Source organism: Cebus imitator, unplaced genomic scaffold (assembly GCF_001604975.1).
Source record: "Cebus imitator isolate Cc_AM_T3 unplaced genomic scaffold, Cebus_imitator-1.0 Scaffold217, whole genome shotgun sequence".
Taxonomy (NCBI): Eukaryota; Metazoa; Chordata; class Mammalia; order Primates; family Cebidae; genus Cebus; species Cebus imitator.
Window position 1 is genome coordinate 2,252,773 of NW_016107532.1, and position 14,183 is coordinate 2,266,955.

The 14,183-nt window shown below is 36.8% G+C and overlaps 1 protein-coding gene across 7 annotated transcripts in view; it reads left to right on the forward strand.

The window, feature by feature from the left end:
• KANSL1 (KAT8 regulatory NSL complex subunit 1) overlaps nucleotides 1-14,183 on the forward strand; it is a 215,256-nt gene that overhangs the window by 125,817 nt on the left and 75,256 nt on the right. For all 7 annotated transcript variants that reach the window (XM_017549282.2, XM_017549285.2, XM_037745984.1 and 4 more), the window contains one exon: nucleotides 12,738-12,879. In XM_017549282.2, coding sequence (XP_017404771.1) covers nucleotides 12,738-12,879 — 142 coding nt within the window. The remainder of the gene's footprint in view (nucleotides 1-12,737; nucleotides 12,880-14,183) is intronic.

Sequence of the window (14,183 nt, forward strand, 5' to 3'; positions counted from 1 at the left end):
TGAATAGGCAGGTAGAAATAGGAATCTGGTGTTGAGGGGGGAGCAGTTTGAGATAGAGGCAGGACTTTGAGAGTCAGAAACATAGTTGGATACTTTTAAAGCCATGAGTTTGGGTAAGATCACTTAGAAAGTAAGAGTAGGAAAGAATATTTAGTGATTGGGTATATTCAGTCTTGTAAGGAATTCAGAAAGGCAAGAGAAAAGCCAGGTAACTGTGTCTTCAAAGACAAATGAAGTATTTGAAGGAGAGAGTAATTACCTGTGTTAGATCCTGCTTATGGATCAAGGGTGGTAAGGACGAAAACTTGGACATTGGATTTAGTACAGTGGAGGTCATTGGTGACCTTGACTGGCAGTTTTGGTGCAGTAGTGGGGTTGAAACCCTGTGGTGAAGAAATAATGGGAAGAGACAAATTAGACATAATATTTGCCGTAAAAACAAATTGAGAAATGGGGCAATAACGTTTCCTCTGGCTTCCTATTATTAGCAGACCTCCTGATCTGTCCCCCTTGCTGTTGCTGGAGTGCTTCCCTGGTATTGAAGGAAATACTTCCCTTCTGTGGAGGCAAGGAATGAGCCTGTCTGAGATGCTCTTTATTGCTCTCTTGGAAGCCAGGAAATACCAAACTTGGGTTATCTTCTTTCAGTTGCATACAGTTTATTAAATGCCTTTGTCACTATGTTGTTCCTCTAGTCCTGGGGCCATTGACTAGTTTGCCTTCCCTTTTCTACCTTTCAGAATTTTCCTTTGATTGCCTCTTGTGTTATTTGCAGGATTTATAATTGTGCTTAGATCAGGGATGAGCTGGGAGAAAGAATGGAGTCTGTACCACCTTGCCTGTTCCGGGACTTCTTCTATTTATTTACTTTTGGTTTTGTTTCCATATCTCCTCAATTCCTTTTTACCATATTTATTTTTAAGAACTAAGAAGTTTACTGACAAGTTCTCATTTTCTTGAAGATGTGTTCCTGTTTCTAAACTTCGGTGTCTTTAAGGACTATTTCTTAAAGTCTTAGCCAGGCGTGGTGGCTCATGCCTGTAATCCCAGTACTTTGGGAGACTGAGGTGGGTGCATCACTTGAAGTCAGAAGTTCAAGACTAGCCCGGCCAACATGGGGAAACCCTGTCTCTACTAAAAATACAAAAAAATTAGTTGGGCATGGTGGCGGGCACCTGTAATCCCAGCTGCTCGGGAGGCTGAGGCAGGAGAATTGCTTGAACCCGGGAGGAAGTGGTTTCGGCGAGCAGAGATCACGCCATTGCCCTCCAGCCTGTGCGACAAGAGTGAAACTTCGTCTCCATAAAAAAAAAGACACAGTAATTAGGCTAATATTTTGTTCGAAGTCTTTATGCTCAAGTGTCATGTTCAGTCCTACAGCCAGCCAAGAACTGTAAGCCATTTCTATACTTCTTTGTCATGCCATTTTTTCCTCCTATTAGAACACTTCAGTTAGGTGTTTTAAAGATTTAAACATTTGAGAATTAAACAGGATAAGGCATCAGCTAAATCTCTCTTATATTGTTTTTATTTCTTGCAAATTTACTTGTAAACTACATGTGTGCAGACACCATTAAAAATTGTTTTACGAGAGAGATCCAAGATGGCTGATCACTAACAGCTCGGGATTGTAGCTCCCACTGAAAGCACAGAGAACGAGAGGACACCACACTTTCAGATCAATTTTTGCTGCTCACGCACCAGGTGATTCCCAGTGGAGGAGCCCCAAGGGTCGCCAGCGCGACTCTTGTGGCCAGCGAGGCGGTTTTGCTGCCTTGATGCGGCGGTTCTTGGTGCAGAGTCAGAAAAGCACCATCAATCTTAACGCTGCTGTTTTGGCCGGCGCAGTGGGTTGCTCAGATTTTAGCACCAGGAATCAACAAGTTGGACATCCATTCAGAAACCCAATTATAAAGACGGTAATTGTAAAGATCACAGATGGATAAATCTATAATGTAGGGAAGAAACCAGCCTAAAAAGGCTGAGAATACCCAAAATCAGAACGCCTCTCCATCCACAGGGGATCACAGTTCCTCATCAGCAACGGAACAAGGCCTGATGGAGAAAGACTGTGTTCCATTATCAGAAGCAGGCTTTAAGAAGTGGATGATAAGAAACTTCTAGGAATTAAAAGAACTTGTTCTAACCCAATGTAAAGAAACTAAGAACTTCGAAGAAAGGCATGACGAAATGTTAACAATAACACACAATTTAGAGAGGAATATAAGTGAATTAATGGAGCTGAAAAACACGAGAACTTTGCGAACTATGCACAAGTTTTAACAGCCGAATTGATCAAGCAGAAGAAAAGATATCAGAGGTCGAAGACCAACTTAATGAAATAAAACAAAAAGACAAGATGAGAGAAAAAAGGATAAAAAGAAACGAGCAAAGTCTCCAAGAAATATGAGACTATGTGAAAAGACCTAATCTATGTTTGATAGGTGTACCTGAATGTGACGAAGAGAATCAATCCAAGCTGGAAAATACACTTCAGGATATTATTCAGGAAAACTTTCCCAACCTAGCAAGGCAGGACAATATTCAACTCCAGGTAATACAGAGAACACCACAGAGATATTCCTCAAGAAGACCAACCTCAAGGCACATAATCGCCAGATTCACCAGGGTTGAAATGAAGGAGAAAATACTGAGGGCAGCCAGACAGAAAGGTCAGGTTACCTATAAAGGGAAGCCTATCAGACTCACAGCAGATCTCTCAGCAGAAACCCTACAAGCCAGAAGAGAGTGGGGGCCGATATTCAACATCCTTAAAGAAAAGAACTTTCAACCCAGAATTTTGCATGCAGCCAAACTAAGTTTCATAAGCGAAGGAAAAATAAAATCTTTTGTGAACAAGTAGGCGCTCAGAGATTTCATCACCACCAGGCCTGCTTTACAAGAGCTTCTGAAAACACTACAAATAGAAAGGAACAACCAGTATCAGCCTTTCTAAAAAATACCAAAAAATAAAGAACATCAACATAATTAAGAACCTGTATCAACTAATGGACAAAACAGCCAGCCAACATTAAATGGCAGCATTAAACTCACATATATTATTATCAATTCTAAATTTAAATCGACTAAATCCCCCAATCCAAAGACACAGACAGGCAAAAAAAGCCAAGACCCATTGGTATGCTACATCCAGACCCATCTCACATGCAAGGATAAACAAAGATTCAAAACAAAGGGATGGAGAAAAATTTACCAACCAAATGGAGAGCAAAAATAATAAATAAATAGAAAGCAGGAGTTGCAATTTTTGCTGCTAAAAGACTTTAAAGCAACAAAGATCGAAAGAAGCAAAGAAGGATATTACATAATGATAAAAGGATCAATATAACAAGAAGAGCCAAAGATCCTAAGTATATACGCACCCAATACAGGAATACCCAGATATATAAGACTTATAAAGAGACTTAGACTCCCACACAATAATAGTGGGAGACTTCAACATCAATATCAGACAGATCAATGAGACAGAAAGTTAACATCGATATCCAGGACTTGAACTTCAGATCGGGAACAAGTAGACTTAATTAACATTTATAGAACTCTCCACTTTAAATACACAAAATATACACTCTTATCAGTACCACATCACAGCTACTTAAAGGTTTAAATGAAATATTGGTTGGCTGCTTGTTAGTTATTTTCTTCCCTCATTTTTTTTTTTTTTCCAATGTCTCTATTATTAAACACAGTTACAGGCATACCCATTTTTAGACTGCATTCTAGCTTGGGCAATAAAGTAACACCCCAGTTCTCTTTCCCTCTCCCTCTTCCTCTTCCTCATTCTTCCTCTCCTTCTTTTTTTCTTTTCTTCTTCTTCTTTTTTTTTTATTCTTTCTCTTTCTTCCTTTCTCTCTTTCTTTAAAAAAAAAAATGTTTTACAGTTAAAACACATGGTAGTTCCCATAAGGATGCATGGGAACTACTTGAAAACCAGTCATATATATTACATGACTTGGAAATAAGTTGATAATAAGATTTCAACTAGTTGATAATCTATTGAAAACCAGTCATATATATGACATGACTTGGAAATAATAGCACATACAAGTAACAAAAGAGTATCCAGCTAATTTTGAAGAATACAGCGTAGTGAATTGTGAGGTATTATTCACAAGGAAAAACTTTCCTGGAGAGATGTGAGTTTTAGTGTTAGAAGATGCTTCTCAGTATTTTCCGAATATGATATTATATGCACCAGATATGATAAACAATTACATTTATTATGCTAGGCAGAGTATATAATATGTATGTTTACCATGTTTGATGAAAAATCTGACTGATGGGTATTGAAAGAAGTTTAAAGTACCTTAAATTATTCTTTAAAAATTGAATGTGTTTTAAAAACATCTCAGTCTTAATATTAAACATGTAAAACTTTAACATAGTACAGAAAACAAAATTATCAAATTACTGATGGTAGTTTGTATGTTTTTTATTTTGAGAAGAGTCTGGCTCTTTCACCCAGGCTAGAGTGCAGTGGTGTGGTCTTGGCTCACTGTAACCTGTGCCTCCTGGCTTCGAGCAATTCTCCTGCCTCAACCTCCCAAGTAGCTGGGACTACAGGCCCACGTCACCATACCTGGCAACATTTTTTGTATTTTTAGTAGAGACGGGGTTTCACTATGTTGGTCAGGCTGGTCTCAAACTCCTGCGCTCAAATGATCTGCCCGCCTCAGCCTCCCAGAGTGCTGAGATTACAGGCGTGAGCCACCACGCCGGGCCTAGAAATGTCAATTTATCAAGGTCAAAAGTATGGGCATTGTGGTAAAGGTACAGTCAGCAAAATCCACAATGTAGGAAATTCTAGACGACAGATAGTGCTGTCTCTTCCACAAATTGTGAGGGAGGAAGAGGAGGAGGAGGAGGAGGAATGTGTTAAAGGCTTGAAATGTATTTACCAGATGAACTGTGTGAATCTTATTTGACTCTGAGTTGGACAGAATAACTGAGACAATACAGGAAATTTAACCAGTAACTGTATATTTAACATTAAGGCATTACTGTTTTTTAAATTATGAAGTATATGTACATATCATGAAAGACCTTAAATTTTAGAAACACACACTGAAATATTTAGAGGTAATTGGCTTCAAACATAATTCATAGGGGTGGGAGGTAGATGTTACTAGATGAGGTAGGATTGGCCAAAAGTTGATAGTTGAAATTAGTTGATGGTTATGTGGGAGTTTATTATCTTTTAGCTTGAATTTGTAAATTTTCATTTCAACAAGGTCCGAGATAAATAAAAGAGCATGAGGGAAGGGGAGGATTGCTTATATTGTTTCATAAAGTTAACATGGATTGCCAGGTTCTATATGACCTGGCCCTGGATACCTCTATCCATTGTCAAGTTGAATGCATTCTTTTCATTTTTCACTGTCAGAGCTCTAGCCACATAACCAGTGTATACATGTCATTTCTTCTTTGTGACACACCTCAGTTCCACTTACTGTCTTCTGCTCCACATCCCCAACCCCTGTCAGTTTGTGCATCTAAGTCTTAATTTATACTTTGCAGGTCTGTTTGAATGTTTGTATCACAAGTCTTTCTAGATATCCCAGTCTAAATCTGATATAATTAGGTTCTTACATTTTATATGATTATTTGATTATTAACATCTGTCTTCCCCATTAAATTGTAAACTTGAGCCACAGTTCTTGTTTTTGTATCTCTAACCTAGTCTAATTCTTCGTAACTAATAGTTGCTTAAATATTTGTTAAATGGAAGGAAGGAGTGAGTTCGTGGTGGGCTAAATGCTTGGCTGAAATAAACAATCAAAAACACACAATTTCATTTCAATGTTAGAGGTAATCTGGTTTAAGCAGTAAGAACAAAAGTGCTGTGTTCAATTCCAAGAGTCTGTCAGGATGAATTGACAGTTTAGATAGAATTTGCTCTGGGGCTGGGCATGGTGGCTCACACCATAACAGCACTTTGGGAGGCCGAGGTGGGTGGATCACTTCAGGTCAGGAGTTCGAGACCAGCCTGGCCAATGTGGCAAAACCCCATCTTCACTAACAATACAAAAATTAGCCAGGTGTGATGACAGGTGCCTGTAATTCCAGCTAATCAGCAGGCTGAGGCAAGAGATTCCCTTGAACCTGAGAGGCAGAGGTTGCAGTGAGCTGAGATCACATCACTGTACTCCAGCCTGGGTGACAGAGCAAGACTCCATCTCAAAAAAAAAAAAAAGAATTGGCTCTGGTACATTTGTTTCACATTATTACAGATCTCTCTAGAAAGCTGACACAACCTAGTTCATGTGACACGTGACGATGGGTTAAGACCAAGTGTGTATCCAAGTTTTTTCCTAGGTTTTACTTTACAACTAAAATGTTGGATATTTAACACTGGCCAGTTTGGTTCTCTTCTTTTTTTCCCTTTTGTGCTTCATTACCTCCATCTTTTTAAAATTTGGGGGTAATGTCACTGATGATGCAATGTCTATTCTAATAGACTACTTTCATTTTTCTGTTTAGAGTGGAACTTTTAGATGACTAAAGTTCAAAGCTCAGGAAGCTCTCAGAATATGGCTGGTTGCTAATTGAAAACACTTCTGTTTCTTCAATTTGTCTCTGAGAGGTTTTTTTTTAAAAATCTTTTCATTCTATTTTTCTTTCTTTTTATACCTTTTTGATAGGGAATTTAAATCCAAGGTTATATTCATTAAATAAATTTTTATTTTTATCTAATGTACACATTTTAGGTTGCAGTTGGGATTACATCATTTTATGGCTATCACAACTTTGTGAAGCAGATATGTTCTTATTTCCAGAGATCAGTTTTTATGTTTAGGATTATATAAAGTAAGTAAACATGAGAACTTGTCTCCTGATCTTTCCTTTGTTTCACACTGCTTTTGAGCTAGGTAGTGCCTACTTGTGAGTGGTTTTTTTGTTGTTTTTTCATGTGACTCGGCAATTTCAAGATTTCTTATTCCTGTCCCACAGCGACCCTTATTCTTACCCTGGAAACTGTTAATCTGGCAGTTGTATGCTCTAGGATGATCTCATTTTTACTTGAATCTTTTGGTTTTTTAAAATTTTCTGAGTAACCTGGAGATTTCAGAAGTTAGGTGTCTCAGAATTTCCTGAACACTTGGAAGTAGCACATAATTCTTTGTCAGTTTATCTACCAGGTTTGGATTGAATGTAGCACTGTGTAGCTTGCTATGAACAGTCATTTTACTTGAGTTGGCTAATAGAACCCTTGTTGCATTAAAAGGAAAGAATCGAGATAGGACTGAAATCAGAATCAAAGTTGAAATTAACCACCATGCAGGTTTTTCTGGCATATTTGTTGTTGCCTCAATGAGATTTTTAAAAATTTATATTAATGGATCCAGGAAGAGAAGCATAATCCACCAGCCCTGTTCTACTGGATTTACATACAAATTTCCCATCTTGGAATAGAATTAGGTGACTTTATTAGAGGCACTAGGCCTAGTAGTCAACGTGTAGTGTTCCATGTGGTTCAACGTCTAGCTTTTGGTCTTACTTCTAGAGTTGATCTATTGGTAATCCCGTTTAAATTTAACATTGACTGTTAATAAGTTGACAGGGTATAATATTAAAAAGTCTTATTTTTTTTTTACCCTGTGTTAGCAGAAATTTCATTTCTTAGCACTTTTATTTTAGCAAAGCTTGGCCTCCACATTTAAGAGAAGTTAAATCTCCTTTCAAAGTACCCGTGTTGATCTGTTTGTCCTCTTCTAATGGAATATTTTCACTAATACCCATTGTTAAAGATAACTTTAAAGAATTTAAAACAAAAATTAATCTTAAGCCAACATGTAAACTGAACCCTGAATTTACAAGGAAAAAAATTCTTTCACTGTATAGTTTCAGAGTGTTTATACAGAACTTTTTTTTTTTTTTTTTTTTTTTTGAGTTTGATGGAGTCTTGTTCTATTGCACAGGCTGGAGGGCAGTGGCGTGTGATCTCGGCCCACTGCAATCTCCACCTGCTGGTTCAAGCAATTCTCCTGCCTCAGCCTCCCATGTAGCTGGGATTACAGGCGTGCGCCACCACGCCTGGCTAATTTTTGTATTTTTAGTAGAGAACAGAGTTTCACCATGTTGTCCAGGCTGGTCTCGAACTCCTAACCTCAAGTGATCTGCCCGCCTTGGCCTCCCAAAGTGCTGAGGTTACAGGTGTGAGTCACTGTGCCCGGCCCATAAAGAGCTTTTTTGGGGGAATTTTTTTTTTTTGTTTAAGTAAATATAATAAATATATTCTTAGAGTCAAAAGAGTATTCTAAATTCTCCGTGGTAATACTCTAACTTTCTAAAAGTAATTGTTTAAGTTCACAGCTAATGAAATATTTTTACACAACAAATATTTCTTAACATAAACCAATACCAGTACATAGCTGGTTAACATTAAGATGTTTGTACTGTTTATGTGGTATCAGAAAAGCAGATATTGATCCTACGCTTAGGGAACTAAAAAATAATTCATTGTGTAACATTTTAATGAATTTTTACATAGCACATGCAGACAAAGGCAATTTTACCAATAAAAAGTTTATAAAAGCAAGGAGCAAAATATGAGTTGAAAGAATTCACACTCAGATGATAACTACAGTACATACAATGTATGTTTTTATATGGACTGGGATAAAGCACACAGTAAAACCCTAAGTTCTGAGGCATTTTAGTGTCCTGTGTAGCCAAACAGTTATTTCAGTAATAGCACAGATACAAGCATTGAAAGACTCATCAGTGTTGGAATCCACATGCTTTCTTCAGTATTGATAATGACTATATATATTAGAACTAAGTCCTCATTGTATTTAAAGTATCATTCTACAACCTTAGCCCTGTGTTCTTTTTTGAAGTCGTCTGCATGGTATGTCACTAAATGTGTCCCTAATTTCAATTAGTGTGCCTTGTTTTTGAGCTATAAATTGTCAGTAATAAATTTACATTTTGAATATTAAAGAGGAAATCTATCTTTACCTCTGGTAGCTGAGTTTGTATGGCTTGTTTTTGTGGTTAAGGAACAAAAGACACGAAACTCTTATTGTGATACTGTTTTGTGGTGCTCTGCCGCTGGAGTATAACATCTTCATAACTTACTCCATACTTGTTAACTATATACCTCTCACTTTTAAAAACAGCTTAACTTTCTGCTCATATTGCTGCTGTTTTGAACACAAGATGCTTTTTGATCACTTGAGTTGAAGTTTTCCATTTTTCACTGGATATGATAAGAGTTAGAGTAGCTTGTGGAACAACAACATTGTAACAGCTTTCTCCTGGAAATCACTTTCAGTTTCAAACCATCCTATAAGAGATACACTTGTAAGATTAAACTTGTTCATAAATTGGGAATTGTTGATGTTCCTTAGTGCTGCCTTGGCTTTCTTTAATTAGTGTATTAACCATTCTCCAAAACATATTATCAGGAGACTCATTTTGTATTGTTACTTAGGTAAATACCTGGTTAGGGGATGTAAGACTTTCATTAATATCCAAGGGCAAAATGTATTATCAAAGTTCTTGTGAACTAAAATGTTTTAGGTAATTTTCTTTTCCTTTGGTATTTTAAAACAAAGGAGCTGCATGATTCCTTAAACATAAGAATGCCCAGGATGAAAACTGAGGGGAGTTTATTGAGGAAAAGTAGTATGATTGACTGGTATTGAGATGAGCAACTAAGGAGGCTGCCGGGGTTGCCCAGTAGTGATAGATGGGGACCTGGTGTGGTGGTAGCTTTAGGAATGAAAGGCATCTATGAAGCCAAAATATTTTGCAGGATAGAAAGGTGGCAAGCCTTGAAGAGTAAAAAAAAAGATGGAAATAAAACATGAGGAGGGTTAACTAGTTTTGTCTCTTTGTGGGTAGGGGGCATTTTTCTTGTTCAAGAATGATCTCTAGGTTATTACTGATCTCTTGAGATCGTTTCCCTGATTTGGGGTAAAACTAGACCTGCAGCCAACATTGAAGCAGATAACTGTACTTTAAAAGTATCTTTTTATCTTGAAGTGGTTCCATCAAAATTAGGGAACTGTGCAATGTCTTCTTTCTAAAGAAGAGAAATAATTGATAATACTTTATCACAGTGGTTGACTTGAATGGTTTATGTTTGCTTCATACAAAAGTTAAAATACCATTGCTATCCTTGGTCTTAATTACTATGGTATGATTATTCATTTCTTACCCTATTGTGGTCAGATTTGTTCTTTTTTATTATTGACATTATGTTGTAGTTTGCTCTTATGGGAGACTGTGTTAAAGTTCACCTGCAGTCACTCACAAGTTTTAGTAGTGAGTGTGTGTATCCTGATAGGAAGTGGAACTGAGGGCAGTGTGACTGCTGCAGCTTTCTGGAAAAATAGTTTTGTGGTAGATTATGAAGTTTTTGATTATAGAATGCAGTAGACACCATGTACCCCAAGTCTGATATTTAAAGAATGTTAATGTTGCCACATTTCTATCTCTTTTTTTACGTGAGAAGTCAAACATTATATTATAGATAGAGCTAAAATTCAACTTCTCCATCTCCTTTCCAGAGGTAATGAGGAGGTAAATTTGTTGTATGTCAGTTCTATGCGTTTTAAAATATATTCAGTTACCTGTTTTGTTAACAATCCTTATTAATGTTTGTTTATTCTTTTTGCTTTCATTCAGATTTTGCATTCCATATTGTTGAGATTAGGTCATGTGGATAGATACAGTAATTAAATTGCTAGATAGTATTTCATCAGATTACTTTAATACTTGGGTGTACTTAATCTTATTTAGTTTTTTTTTAAATAATTTTTTCATTCAACAGCATGTTCTGAGATTTAGTCATGTTGATACATATAGCTGTAGTTAATTTTTATTGCTATAGAAAGTTCTATTAAAAGAATAAATTATAGTTTACCAGTTTCAGCAGAATTAAAATATAATTAATTTTTAGCTATTACAGACTGTACTGCAGTAAACCTGTTTCCTCATGCACAGGAATGTGTAGTTTATGTTCTCAGAACAATTTTATGGCCGTGCATAGTGGCTCATGTCTGTAATCCCAGCATTTTGAGAGGCCAAAGGTCAGGAGTTTGAGAGCATCCTGGACACTATAACAATACCCCATCTCTACAAAATTTTTTATTAAAATCTGGCTAGGTATGGTAGTATGCTCCTGATTCTAGCTGCTTGGGAGACTGAAGTGGGAGGATAGCTTAAGCATGGGAACTCCAGGTTACAGTGAGCTATGATTGTACCACCATAATCCAGCCTTAGTGATAGAGTGTGAGACCCTGCCTCTCGAAAGAAAAATGAAATAGAATATCATGATGGTTGGGTATCCACATTTTACACCTAGCCAAATATTTCCGAATTATTTTTCAAAAATGGTGGTGCCAGTTTTAACTGTTAACAGCAATGTATGAATTGCTCTTTTCCATTTCTTACCACTTGTTAGCTTTATCGGGCTATGGCATTTTCTAGATCTAGGTTTGAAACAGAATCTTAATGTTTTACCTAATATTTATATTTTAACCAAATTTTAATGAAATGACACATTTGTGTATGTTTATTATTTGCCTTTTATGTGAATTTCCTTAATCTTTCTGTTAAGATTGTCTTTTTTCCTTTTAATCTATTTCTTAGAGTTCTGTTAGAATGCTTAATCTTCAGTTATATGTATTAGATATCTTCCATCAAAATATAATTTGCTTTTTATTAGATTTCCTATTGTATGTTGAAAAGTAGGTTCCAAAGATGTTCTTTTAAGTTTTGGCTGTTCATATTTAGCAATTTGAAATGCCAGTTTTTAAAAATTATATCATGAAGAAGGAAACTAATTTTACTTTTTCCTTCTAAAGAACTGGTCAGTTTAGTACAATTTGTTGAATAGTTTAATCTTTTCCCCACTGATCTGATTTTTAAAAAATTTCCCTGTATCCTTTATTTGTGGTGTTCTAAGTTTTGAGGCTCTGTATAGTTTTGCAGCAAATTTGGATATCTGATAATGTGAATTTGCATCATGTTTTTTTTCTTTCAAATTTCTTGCTGTTGGTCCTTTATTCCATGTGAACTTTTGGATCTGTTTCTCAGCTTTCATTAAAAATACTGTAGGCAATTTGGTTGGAATTTCTCTAAATTTAGAGATGTTCATGAGAATTGCCATCCTAAGAAAAATGTATTCTGCTATTTGTATAGATCTTTATGCTTTCAGGCATTATTATTTTCTCTATAAAGATTTTTAATGTATCATTAGTTTTGTTGGTGTTATGAATGATACTTTAAAAATGAATGTTTTCTTATTTTTTTATTAGTTCCTAATATTCTTTACTGAACACTTTTGCTGAATTCTTTGTTTTTTTTCTTTATTCTTGAATTCTTAGTTTTAATAATGGTTAGTGTCAGTTGGATTTCCTGTATAGATTATTCTTAATATATGTTTTATTTTATCATGAACAATACTTTTATCTCCAGAGAAATTAATGCTATTTCGAGAGAAACTGTGTGCCACAGGATCAGGATGCTAGAAGGCACTTCCACTTAGTTAATTTGGGAAATATCCATATGAAAGTTTATAGTGCATCCTGGGGAGTAGAGAGCAGGCGTAGAGAGTGTCTGTCTCTGTCTGTCTTGGGTTTTTCTTGACACTAGAGTTAATCTCTGCAAGGGCCTTTAGAAGTTTTATTCCACCCCCACCCCCACCCTATCTGGTATACATATTACTGCTACTCTTGCATTTCACTCAATTTATTTCCTTTTAGGAGACGCAGGTCAGAATGGAGATGGGCTGCAGACCGGGCAGCTATTGTCAGCCGCTGGAACTGGCTTCAGGCTCATGTTTCTGACTTGGAATATCGAATCCGTCAGCAAACAGACATTTACAAACAGATACGTGCTAATAAGGTAAGGGATAAGTGTCTGGTGTTTCTTCAGTACAGCCGAAAACTATCATTATCGCTTTTCTCCCATCCCCTCCCACCTCTTTAGTAATCCCCTCCCCATAATCCTGTTCTTAGATATTTCAAGGTAAATGGTTTAATGACCTGATATAGTGGTTTAATTTGTTTAAGAACCTGATGTGGCCATGTGTGGTGGCTCACTTTTGCAATCTCAGCACTTAGGGAGGCCAAGGCAGGAGGATCACTTGAGCTCAGGAGTTCAAGACCAGCCTGGGCAACGTAGTGAGACCTTGTCTTTACAAAAAATACAAAAATTAGCCGAGTGTGATGGCATGTGCATGTAGTCCCAGCTACTTAGGGGTTGAAGTGGGAGGATCGCTTGAGCCCGTGAAGTGGAGGTTGCAGTGAGCTAAGGTTGTTGTGGCACAACTAAGACCCTGTCTCATAAAAAGGAAAACATTATTAGAATATAATAGTGTTTAGTGTTTTGAACATGCATTTAGAACAAGACAGTGTGGGTATCTGAGCTAACAGGAATCAAGAAAAACAGACATAATGCAAGCAAGCCATTGATGTAACTGTCATATTTGTTAGATTTGTGGAAAAGTACCTACTACTTATCAGCAGTGTTCTCCATAGTAGGGTCACAATAGTGAACAAAAATCCTACCTCACGAAGCTTATATTCTTGCAAAGTATTTTTTATATGAGCTTGGTGTGGCTGAGCTCTATCTTTATCTAGACCCATGTCTAGAAAAAGTCTATTGCTACTAAAAAATAAAGGTTAAAATGCCCTTTTGACCTTAGTACTAGTCAGAGCCTTAAGAAAATTGCTTTACTGTGAACAGCATGCATTAAATTACTTAGTAGGCCAAAAGTTAAAGATTGATCAATTGATAAAATGAACAGGAATGATCAGGGTTTGAAGTGAAAGTTCTGTGGGCTATCTAATCATTTAAACTTTTGTTCCAGAAATTTCACTGGAGACTTCTAGCTTCTTTCCAGATTGGGGGGAGATATATATATCTCCAAAAGTTCAGTAGGGCATACTTTGAGGACACAGTCCAGAGGACTCATTTTATTAATAATTTTTTCCCTTAGGGTAGCGTACAAATTAAATCCTGATTAACTTATTTAAAAATTAGCTAGAACGGGGCCGGGCGCGGTGGCTCACGCCTGTAATCCCAGCACTTTGGGAGGCCGAGGCGGGTGGATCGCGAGGTCAAGAGATCGAGACCATCCTGGTCAACATGGTGAAACCCCATCTCTACTAAAAATACAAAAATTAGCTGGGCATGGTGGTGCGTGC